General features: G+C 39.2%; 1 protein-coding gene across 1 annotated transcript in view; it reads left to right on the top strand.

Moving 5' to 3' along the window:
• Positions 1–12,166, top strand: part of ZNF277 (zinc finger protein 277) — a 45,914-nt gene that overhangs the window by 13,404 nt on the left and 20,344 nt on the right. Inside the window, exons 2-4 of the mRNA XM_017733085.1 lie at positions 6,144–6,339; positions 9,507–9,595; positions 11,377–11,459. Of these exons, the coding sequence (XP_017588574.1) occupies positions 6,144–6,339; positions 9,507–9,595; positions 11,377–11,459 (368 nt within the window). The remainder of the gene's footprint in view (positions 1–6,143; positions 6,340–9,506; positions 9,596–11,376; positions 11,460–12,166) is intronic.

The raw sequence follows: 12,166 nt of genomic DNA, 5'->3' as shown, positions 1-12,166 counted from the left end.
TGCTGTGAAGAGCTGAAAACCTGAGGGAAGAGAAAGAAGAGATGCTTAAAGCTGAAATTCTGTTGTAAAGCTATGATATATCAGAGTACCCGCTGTAATTTCATGAAGGCATGGAAGGTGGAGCATTCAACTTGTTCTTGTGAGCAAAAGCATCTGCGCTGAGATAGGCAGATGCTGAAACAGCTGTAATTTCATGAGAAGTTTGAACAGGGAGAGATGGAAGTGATGAGGACTTTTGCTCCAAATGGAAAATGAGAATACCTCTGTTCCTAGAGATGTTCCCAGAGATAGTCCTAGAGATGAAGATGAGGAGGACCCTTTGCTCCCAGGGAAGGAGGAGGGCCTCTGTTCTTAGAGATGAAATGCTCCCAGAGATGGGTGAAGAGAACTTTCGTTTCTGAACAGCTCAATCTTAAAATTGTACCCCAGTAATTCAAGAGTGGACCCTCGAAAGCAGTTGTGGGAAAAGCTGCAAGTCATGGGAAGGGACTAACATGATGCGAGCAGAGAACCAACCTTGGCGGCTGGCTCGTTGTGATAATGTTTTCATAGCATGGGCAAGAGAGACTCCTCTTCCTAAATGGACTGAACAAGGTTATTATGGAAGTGATAAACAGACTGAACATCTCAAGGGTTGTCTTTTCACATTGTCAGTGGGAGAAGGGAGGAAGGTGGGGGGATGAGGAGAGTTCTGAAGGTGTGATATCATCTTTTTTTTCTTCTTTTAGGTCTGTTAATAAACTTCTTTATATTCTTTCAAGTTTGGTGCCTGCTTTGCGTTTCTCCTAATTCTTATCTCACAGAAGGTAAACAGTAATGAGTATTTTAGACCAAACCACTACAGCTAGTCAGAGCAGGTAGTTCAGACCTGCAAACCAAGTAGAATTGAGCACAAGAGTTCCACACTGCATTTAGTGTTTTAGGTGTGCCCATGCTGGCAACAGTGGATTCTGCAAACTGAAGCCAGTGCTGAGTGTCCTTGTTAGGGAGCAGTGATAAAATCGTAGTGGTTTCTTTTCCTTTGTGTATAATGCCTTTGAAGAAACCTTGCACACTGTGGCAGGCTTATGCTAAAATTGTATGAGACAGCTGAGGCTGTACAGCTGAGAAGAGAGGAGGAAGCTGAGAGGAAGATTCCATTTCACCTTATTGCTTCTCACCGTGCACTCCTTAGTTTGCTCTTGCCCCTGGTGGACTCTTGTGTGAGCATTTTCAACATTATAGAGCAAAAAGAAAGGAATGAATAGTTATTTCTGGTAAAGAGTTGGCTTGACTCATCATAGGATTTGGCAAGCCTGGGAGCCAGCACAAGCAGAAGGGCAGTGGTAGATGATTAGGAGTGGTAGGATAAGGTGGAGAAAGACAGAATAATGAGACATCCCTGTGCTTCTTGGAGGAAGCAACTGGTTACACTGGCTAAACCATCTCTTGAGGACCTTGCCTTTCAAAACTCCCGTTCAAAGGCTGAATCTTTCCTTCCTTTTCTTTTTGATAATAGTATCTATTGTATTGGCCATAAAATTGCATGGCATATTGCTTTGTGATAATTGCATGTGTGATTGTGCAGGTGGAGTACATTGCCTGTTCTGCTGTAATCTGTGTTATAACTGTGTGGGTGTAACATTTACTTAATTGTGCAAATGAACATTGGTTTGAGGATCAGAATGATTGCATTCGAAAGTAAAAGTGTTCTAGTAAGGAAAATTAATCATTTTCATCTTGTTGCTTCCCTAGCTGTAAAGATTAGCTAGTCTATATTATAACAATTCTTAAAATAAATAAAGCCGTATAATTTTTATAACAGGCAGTTCTTTTTTTTATTTACTTTTTTTTCCCCACTGTTGTGATGGTATGTACAGTCCCTGTGCAGGGATCAGAAATCATTGTACTGGGTGTCCTGTGGGTGCTTATAACAAAAAACAGTGCTTATTCTAGTTTTGGAAGTAAATTGTTTTCTATACCATCTCATTGTCAAATATCTTCAAAGTATTTATTTTACTTTCCCCTGAAGAACTTGGTATACTTCTTAGTTTTAGTTTTCAAAGAATATATTCCTCTGTTCTTTCTACGAATCTACATTTTTTAGCTCTGAATTAGCTGTTAAAGACCATACATAGTTTTATCTGTCCTGTTAAAGGTTGAACAACATGGTGTCAGCTGCCAGTTCTGTGATTGAGAGCGATTTTCTTAGTTCCTGAGTTCAGAGGGCTTTCTGTGAAGCCTTTGGGATATCTGTTTGCATAACAGTCATGCTGCTCTTCTATTGGGCAGAGGAGAAAAACTCAGGGGCAACAACAGTATTCATCCAAAACTTAATGGATGGGTCCTATAGGGCTCTCTTCTCATCGGGAGTGTCAGGAGTCCTGTGCTGTTCATCACAGACACAAATAAGAAGGGTGATAGATTTTGCTGTTAATACACATTTTTTTTCCCAAGTGGTAAAGCAGGAGGGCCAACTGAAGCATTGCAGGAAATCTCATGCTATTTGGGCAAACTGTACCCAAAAAAAGTGCAATTCAATGTTAACAAATGCAGAGTAACACACAGGAGTGAACACACAAAGAATATGACCACTGTCTTGACTAACACTCAATTCACAACTTACAAGACTTTGAATCATTGAAGAGAATTCAGTGGTTTATTCAACGATTCTAAAAGCAAGTGAAATACCAGAAATAAAAAGTAAGTAGAGGAGAGATTGAAAAAAAAATCCTGTGCTGATTTAGAAACATATTTTCTTCCACTCTTGGACATTTTGAGGCTACCTCTTAGGACATGAAGGGTAGAGTAGAACTAGCCAAGAGTTGAACCAGGACATCAAGGAATCAAGGACCATTATGAAAACATGAAAAGTTGCTGCAAGTTTTTGTAGGTGTTGAAAGACCAACAATTTCAAATAGTGCAGAAATAAGTTGATGGAGAAAAAAAAAAGCTTCTTAACTGAGGGGCTCATATAGACTTTGACTTAAACTCTCCACACTCAGATTTCTGGAAGACTACTCTATTTGTGTGATCTGTTTGCCCTATTTTTATACCATTCCTAGGTAATTGTTTCTTGCCCTTGTCAACCAGGGCACACGCACTAGAGGAGTATTTAATCTGTCCCAGTGAAGTCATTCTTGTTGCAGTAGATTCTAAGACAAAAGCTTGTTGCTTTTCCCTCATTTTCAAGTGTCTCTGCATGTGGGAGTCTTGGAGTCTGAGAATGCGTCTGAGTGTTTTTATTTCCCTGTTAGCCCTGAGCTGTGCTATAGTTAACAGCTTTTATTCAGTACCTGTGGCCACTCTGCTTCAAATATAGAAACAAAATTAGCTGCTTTTGCAGAGATTTCAATATTATGCCTAGATTTATTTGTACTGTTTTGAGGTTTGTGCTACATTAGTCCGGTAAGTGCTACGCTAAAGGCTGTGCATTTGTTCAGCTCTGTGCATTTATTCTCTTGTTCAGTGTTTTTTGTAGCAGATAAGTAAAAAGATATTTACATGGATTCTTTTTTCCTTCGCCTCCTCTTTTAAGTGCCTTCGAAAGAAATTGCATAAGCTTCTGCAGTTGCCAAACTGCTCCAGTAGCCTGAAGTTACTCTCTTTTAGTATTAGGTACTCTGGTTGGGCAGCAAAAAAATTCTTCACCCCTGTTTATTCCTTTCAGCAGCTCATGACTACAGTTAAAGACTTAGCAGTTCTGTTTTTCCAGCACAAGTGGTTGCTATTCACAGTATTCTTACTAAATAACTGTATTGGTTCCATGTCAAAGTTGAGTACCAGTTCCTTCCATACACACCTATCTGTTGAAAGTTGAGTTCTTGAGGCAGATAGGCACTTACTTATTTGGGTTTCTAAATGTTTAAATAGGTCATTGCAAGAGACCTATACCAAAAATGAACAAAAAGCAGTGTTGCTGCTTAGTGGGTACAGTTGAACTGGCTGACAGAGTATCTTCTTAGTTCACTTGGCATCAGCAATTGCAAAGGAAATTAAGTTCTACTTTTCTCAGTAAACATAGTTTAATGCTTCTTCAGCAACACTACTGACTGTAAGAATGGACAAAGCTGGACTCTTGCAGGTACCATCAGCTTTGCTTGGGAGATTTGATCCTTTTGTGACGATTGCTCTAGCACATAGTGTAGCCACTGCTGTTCTTAAAATAGAACAAAACGTAACAATTTCTGCAATGCCAGTTTAATAAAAACATTTCTGAGGGAAGGGAATGGGCTGAAGTGCAGGTAAAATTTTGAGAAGAAAAGTGTTAGATTGTGCACAGCAGCTGCCTTGCTCCAGGTAATACCATGCTCTGTGTGCTGTCATCTTTCCACAGTGCTTAGATATCTTTGGAAGCTGATGCCCAGGAAGTTCCCTCTGAGTATCAGGAAATGGTTTTGCACTGTGAGGGTGTCTGAGCACTGGCACCAAGGAGGTTATGGAGTTGAAGCCATTTGGATATAGTCTTGAGCAAGCAGCTCTAGGTGGTCCTGCTTGAGAGTCCTTGACCAGATGACCTCCAGAGGTCCCTTCCAATTGCATCCATTCTGTGATTCTGTGAAATTCCGTTTTTTTACAGAGGTGTTCATGTCACCGCAGGAATCCAGAGACACAGAATTTATTCTTGTGCTGCACAAACTAACTTCATAGTACAAGAGTCCAGGAGACCCATTTTTTCGGTGTTCAACCTCGAGAGGGTAGGAACATGGGGAGCTTCTTTCTGTTTACTGTAGCTAAAATTGAAGATATGTGTTGAAATTGGCATTTGCTTCCAAGATAAACCCTAACCCAAGACTGAGGTATGATTAATTTGGAAAATAAACGCCACAGTTTATTTCTGGACAGCTGGAATTTGGTTAGGCTAATGGGGCCAACTGTTGAACTCCCTTGGTCAAACAGTGTTTCTTAATGAATTACACTAATTTATGCCTATGGAAGAGCTTATGAATTTAGACCAGTGGTGTTTAAATGGGGAACACACACATATAACCCCAGGACAACATGTGGCAGTGACTCACCTCTGTGTGCTGTCGCTTGAGCAACCTGTGTCTGACTGGTACAGAATAGTGCAAACATGGGCCATTGACCTTTCTACATGGAGCATGGCTGCCCCTTCCTCAACATTGGTACAGCTAGAAAGGGTTCTGGTGGGCATAAGCGTCTGTGTGGCAGTAATCTTTATCAAGGATAGTCTTTTGTCATAGTGATGCCCGAGATGGCCACCTAAACACAGAGATGAGACAAGAATAAGGGAATGAAGGTAGGAATTTATTTGAAGGGCCTTCAAAGTACACCCTGGGCAGGCTAAAGGTTATACCCAAGATGGACCCCAGGTCACAAGTTCTTCACACTTTTATAAGTTTGGTTCATCTGCATATCAGGGTTAATTTTCCAATTAAAACTTCAGTTAATGATGTAACTACTCCAAGTTTGCCCTCCTCTTAGTTTACACATTTTGGGCTTAGGACAGTCTGGGTGTCCTAGGAGAGCAAGCTTGGAGAGGCTTGTTATGTCTAACCAGCATGAGAGGACAGCTGCTAATAGGCCACAAGAAACTTCAGAGTTACACACTAGGCAGTACAGGATTTGAAAAATGTAAACATTAAAACCTAAGGCATCAATAGAGCAGTAAATCACATGCTAATGGGGAAAAAAAGGCAAGACAAATGTGTATCTTCAAGAGTCAGTCAGAAAATTATAAAAGTATTCTGCAATAAATAAAAGTATAATTAGGAAAATTAACATGCAAACCAGTTCATCCTATACAGTCTAAATCCCTCCTGATGCTCTGAGCAATGTGGCTCAGGGAGCCACAGAGAGTAGCTTCATTCATATCAACAGGTAGACTAGATATAGTGAGAGGAAGAAAAGTAGGTTTCTCATCATAAAACTTCTTTAGTAGTAAGCAGAGCACTTGTGTATGACTGACTTGGTGTCAGCTAGGAGTTTCATTTGGGACAGATACCTGAGAACTGTCCTGTGCTAACTTCCCACTGTCCTTGGAAACAATGCAGTCAACCCTCTTCCAAGCATCTTGCTCCTGAAGTGATCCATGCAACAAAACCGAGACTCAAACAGGTTTTACATGTACTACCTAAAAGTACTTCAAGAGATGTACATTTATTTACCTGGTCAAAATTAATTATTATTTTTATTTATTTTAGATACCGAGTGTATTTTGGAGCCTCTGTCTCTGCCAGAAAGTCCAGGTGGTGTTGCAGTAGAAAGTTCTCCCTATGTGCCTTGTATTTTCTGCAAAGAATGCTATGTCTTAGCAGAACAAAACCAGCTCCTGAAGCACATGATTATTGAACACAAGCTCGTCATAGCAGATGTGAAACTGGTTGCAGATTTTAGAAGGTAAGGGTTATATCATTTAAAATGAGTGTGTATGTCTGCAGATGTTATGGAAAGCTTTGGAAAAGTACAGATCATCTTTTTTAAAAGATGTTGTGGGAGGACTTCTGTTAAATTTTCTTATGAGCAATTTGCTGCTGGACTGTAAGGTTGTTTTCCTATTCCCTTCCCTCTCCCTGGTCCCTATATGTTGCTGGGACTAATGAGTTCAGTTTTAGAATACATGGCTTTTCCTGTGTTTGACTTTTTTTGATATATCCTGGGGTCTTCTCAGGTCCTGTCACTAATCAACAAGTTGTGTGCAAACTAGAAAGCTGGTTTTTAGTAAAGCCTATTCCAGACAATCAGCTCTTCTAATCTTTTTTTGATTTTATTTGTGTAGGGCAAGACTATTTCTACCCCTGTACAATGTCCTAAAGCTGTGTATTGCACGCAGAAGCTGCTCAGTACAGGATCTCTCACATTCTGGGATGAAATTTGTTTGTGCTATTTTAAGGCTGACAGTATTCCCCCATCAAAATCACATTTAATCCTTAACTGTGCTTTACAGTACTGGGATCTGCATACAACTGTGACTCCTTCTACAGCTGTGTCATTGATCATCTCACCAGGGTCACATTTGGCTTTCTCTCTCTTAACTTCCTCCAGTACCTGGCATAGCCCCAGCTGGCTTGTAGCTTCAGAGACGAGGTACTTGCTTGGCATTTTGCTTTCCACAGTAATGTATGGGCCAGGAGGAAGGCTAGACAGTACCTGCCAGTCTGTAGATAGTTCTGCTGTAGTGTTTAAGTGTTAGATGGATAATTTCTCAACTAAAATGAGTTTTCTGGTAGGTCTTCTGTTACTAGTTACTCAGTCAAAGCCAGGACTTCGTGTCTATCAAGACTCAAAAAAAAAATTAAATAAATAATACAATATAATTCAGGAAGAGAAATGTAAACCATATAAATCCTTAATCAGATGTCTGATCTTAACATTGCTTAAAATTGAAAACTGATGGTAGTTTTTGTTTGCTTTTCTGCTGAGGGCAGGCAGAAGGAGAATGTACTGTTCTTTGGAGATAGTACTAGTGTCTTCAGGTAAATAAAGGAATCAGAGCTGCTCAGTCATGGACCGCCAGTTTAAGTGTGCTTGGGGGAATTATTTTGCATTAATAGAAATGTATTTTAAAATCACCACTTCAGAAAGTGCCCATTTGGATTCTTTTTGCTGCTAATGCAATTGGAAGGTAGCCAAATCTTGTAGAAAGTGGCCCCAGGACGTGAAATGATGGAGTTGTTACTCTGAAGTGTGCTTTCTCTGATTTGCTGTATTAGTAAAATAGTCTAAAACTATGCACAAAAAAGAGTATATTCTGAAGTGTTGAACTGAGGAGTGGAAAATATGGGGTTCAACTCTGAAAAGATGGTATTATTTTTATGCTTAGCAATGAGTTACAGGCAGTCTTAGGAATACATTTCTTGACAGAACTGCAAGAAAGGAATAATCCAGAAAAGACCAGTGTTAGTGGAAAACTTTTTTCTTTTCTTTTCTTTTCTTTTTTTTTTTTTTAACTTTGAAGAATAAAGATAATTTAGCATAAGGGCAGAGGGAAGAGATAAGGGGAATAAGTTTCTGCTTCATGACTCAACATGATCACTCATTCTGTCTCCCTGGAAGTATGACAAGGCATTGGTTTTATCTGGTCATTGATTATTTGGTTTAAGTCTTATGATACGAAATCCCTTAACTGTAACTTCCATGACACAAACAGTTATGGGCAGGTGAGTTTGTGCTAGTGTTCATATCTCTCAGTGCAAGGGACAGACATTTATTAAATGAGCTCTTGAAATCTCTTCATTTGCACATTTATGTCCTAAAAGCTCAAGGATGACTTAATCTGGAAGAATTGCAGTTCTGTGTAGCAACTCTTCCAATGGGCATTACCAACAGTGGAGTAGGCAGGGGAACAACTAAAGAGTCACCTCTCGCTTACTGACATCTGATGATGCTGCTGAGTGAGCCTCAGCCACACGTGCTGGCTTCACTGTGCTCAGCTGTCTGCTGCACCAGAGGTTAGTCCTCTCCATGTCAGAGTTAGCAGAAAGAAATATGTGCTGGTTCCTTGGCTGCTGCAGTTGAAGTCCTTAAATATATTAGGTGAGATGGTAGAGGAAGTGTGAGCCACTATGGGATGTGATAGCTGTGGCAAGTAAACTTACAGATTGCACAAGTATTAAAAGCTGCAGCTGTTTAAAAATGCCCTCATAATAATATCTGATTTTTTAATTATTCTTTTCTTAATTTGATGGCACATAATAAGAAGCAATCATTGAATAGCCTTTATCTTACCAACTCTCACATGACTTATATCATACATGAGTATAAATATAAGCAAGCACTTAAGCATGTTCAGATTATATTTTGTAGTAAAATTCTGAATAATTAGCACAAGAATTGCTTGGTTCCCATCATCATATAAATGAAGTGATGATTTCTTCTTGGTTAGACAGTAGCTTCCTAGTTCAGTGAAAATCTAATCTCAGTTGGGTTCTGTTGATGCAGCTGTAATACCAACAAAGATAGTACAGAATGTTTTTAAACAATGGTAGTTGATGGGTTAAACCTTCAAAATGTGTTTAGGGCTTTTCTTATTCTGTCTGCTATCTTATCCCCAGGTGTTCAGGGACTTCATTTTTCTGTCTTTCCAGTTGTCTGCCAAGCTACAGCTTTCATTGTAACTCCACAGGAGACCTGCCAAAACCTCACTTTTGTCAAGCTGGTGTTTTTACTGAGTTTCAGCTTCCTGACTGCATCTTGCAGAACACAGAGCACAATATTTTGGGAATTTGAGGATGCTCTCTAATAAATCTTTTCAGTAAAGATGCATCTGAGTGGCACTTTTGTCTGAAGATGTGAATAGGTCACAGTGTTTATGGAAAGCTTGGTGCAAATCTGCTTATTGAGTTCTTAACTTTGACAGCATGGTTAAACCCAGTTTAAGTGAAACTGAATTAATTTCATAAAATTGAAAACTAATATGAAGGAAGAAAGAATGGACACAGGAGGTAAACAAAGAAAGAAAACCACTTAAGAATTTAGAGCATGAAAAAACAAGAGCTGATCAATTGTTTATTAAAAGCTTTTTGGTGTTTCCTTTTTCACTAATCATCTCCCCCTTATTTTGAAAGCTACATCTTGCACTGGAAGAGGAGGTTTGCAGAACAACCTATCACAGACTTTTGTAGTGTGATAAGAACAAATTCAAAAGCTCCATTAGGTACGTATGCTGCTTGCTTATTCTGATGGGCAGATCACGTGATAATTTCTGGCATATACTGCTGCTTTGATCAGCTAAGTGTGTCTGACACTAGGTCAGAAAACCACAGAAGTAATGTTTAACTCTTAAGCACATATTTAAACTTACCTTTTCCAGGGATTACAGCACATGCTTCTGCACTGTGCTGAGTGAGGATGAGCTCAATACGTGCTTAAATGCGCTGTGAACTGGGGCCCGTTGCAAATCAAGGCCTGGAAGCAGAGCTGCTCACATCGTGGCTGGGGAGGTGTCAGTACCCACCACATAAATAAATAATTGGTGATGGTCCTTCCAAAATGTTGAGAAACATTCCCAGTGAGCTGCCTTTTCTAACTTCACCCTGCCCACCACCTGCACTGATGCTGCTAATTCTTCTTGGACATCGGGGCCACAACACCCCTTTCTTTCCCCTGCCACAGTGCTCACTGCCCCAAGGGTGGCAGGGGACATTATCTTCACAGAAGCAGTACAATTCTTCAATTTTCTGGGCTCCAGCACAAGACTGAAGCCATAGTTCACTGTTCTGCTGCATTGGTATGGTGGCACATTCCATCATAGGGACAGTGTTGACCGTGTGAAGGAAGTGTTTTTTCTCAGAAGTAGCTGATGCATTACTCTGGCTTTCCTTTTCTAATAGAAGAACACAGTTTACCTAAAATAGATAAGAACTTCAGGGCTTTTCTGCATCTTTAATTATCAATGGAGATCTTAAAAGAGAGGAAACAATGCATACGGCTGGTGTCAGAGATAGTTAGAAGGTGAAAACTGAGTACAAAACAGATGAAAGTAATTTTTTTAATTACTCAAAATAATTTTAGGAAAAATAGCCCTGGAAAACATGAAAGTCACTCCAAAAATCATAATTCTGTTTCTCTTACATATGTACGTTTTTGCTTCTGAAATTTTAATGCTTACCACTCAGTTTGAAAACTGCAAATCAAGCACCTGAATACCAGAATTATGAAGTATCAATGAACCTTCTCTCTCTCTCTCACTCTCCTTCTCCCTCCCTCCCCACCCCCTCTCTCCCTCTCCAGAAAATTGTTCTTATCTCAACCCATTATCTTTTGTATTTTCCTGCATGCTGAGTAATCTTAATTCCTTTGAATAAAATTTGTTGCCTTCTTCAATTGGATATGACCATAAATAGTAAAAAGGTTACTAAAGATAAAATATGTGTAAAACATATACATAGAAATGTAAATTAGGCAAGTCTCAATGTATGGTACTAAACAGTTGTTGTGTATACTCACAGGTAGAAAAATACCTGATGGTAAAAGGTAATGTAATAGGTCAGAGCATGGGGAAGATAAACCAAATTATGATAGCTAGTGAAAACTGACAATTGCTTAGGGAAATAACTGATAAGATAAAATGAAAGGTGATTTCATGTTTCTTTCATGCTGACTTTAATCTGTAACCAATATCAGTGGTAATTGTTTTATGTGTCCAGAAGAACCGTCATGGAAATGAATAAAGCTGGTAGTGGAGAAAAGCTATGCAAGACTTTTGCCTTCAAACTCCAATATAAATATGCACAAATATTTAAACATGTTTCATTAAATTATGAAATTAAAGGAACTTTTATAGATTAAAAATCGTATTTGTTATTATTGTTAACATATTCCATTGTTAACATACATTGTTAACATATTCCAAGGACTTAGCAAATTATGTGCCAGAAATATTCAAAGCAGCTGCAACTTCCCATTCCTTACTCACACTTTCTAATCTCTTGACAGAGGAACAGGACAATTATTTTCTTTTATGTGATGCTTTACCAGAAGACAGATTACTTAGAGAACAGCTTCAGCAAAAGAAACTGGTAAGAAATTACTGTCGTTTCATATTTTAAGGTAAACACTCCAGTAGAGTAATATATGGTAACTTAGTAGGCATTTTAAAGGTAAAGCATTTTTTGCTAGATGGCAAAATTATGAATTTCTTTTTAAGTTCATTTCCCTAGCTGCTGCACAAACATACACTAATCGCCTGTTTATAGATTTTTCCTTGGGATAAATTTACAGGTTGTATGTCAGTGTTCCACACAAGTGGAAAATACGCCCAGACCACTGAAAAAGGCTGAATGTGCTGAAAATTTTTCTTCTTGCAAGGATCTGCAATGTTGACACACTATCTTTCATGTAATAATATACATCTAGGGAAGTTAGCAAAATAAAACTTGGTGTGCCATACTGTGAGCAGGGAAAGTGATACTTATCTACAAAATCTTTGAGCAAGTTGTTTTTGTGCATTCGCACTCTCTTTCCCAGATTTCAGTAATTCACAGTCTCATACTCACAAGCACCGTGGTGTGTGAGTGAGGAGGGCTGGCCAGTATTGCTTCTGTGCAATGCAAAGGACAAGAAATGCCAGCTCTCAAGTCCACATGAACCACTCGATTCTTCTTGCCTGGTGATGGCAACCTAGTACTTTGGACTCAAGAACTTCTAGGCATTGTCAGTTCTGAACGGATGGTCCTTCAAGTTAAACTCATGCTGACCGGCTTCCAGGAGTCTTAGTCCAGGTTGT

This window comes from Corvus brachyrhynchos, unplaced genomic scaffold (genome assembly GCF_000691975.1).
Source record: "Corvus brachyrhynchos isolate BGI_N302 unplaced genomic scaffold, ASM69197v1 scaffold32, whole genome shotgun sequence".
NCBI lineage: Eukaryota > Metazoa > Chordata > Aves > Passeriformes > Corvidae > Corvus > Corvus brachyrhynchos.
This window is presented reverse-complemented; position numbering and strand designations above follow the sequence as displayed.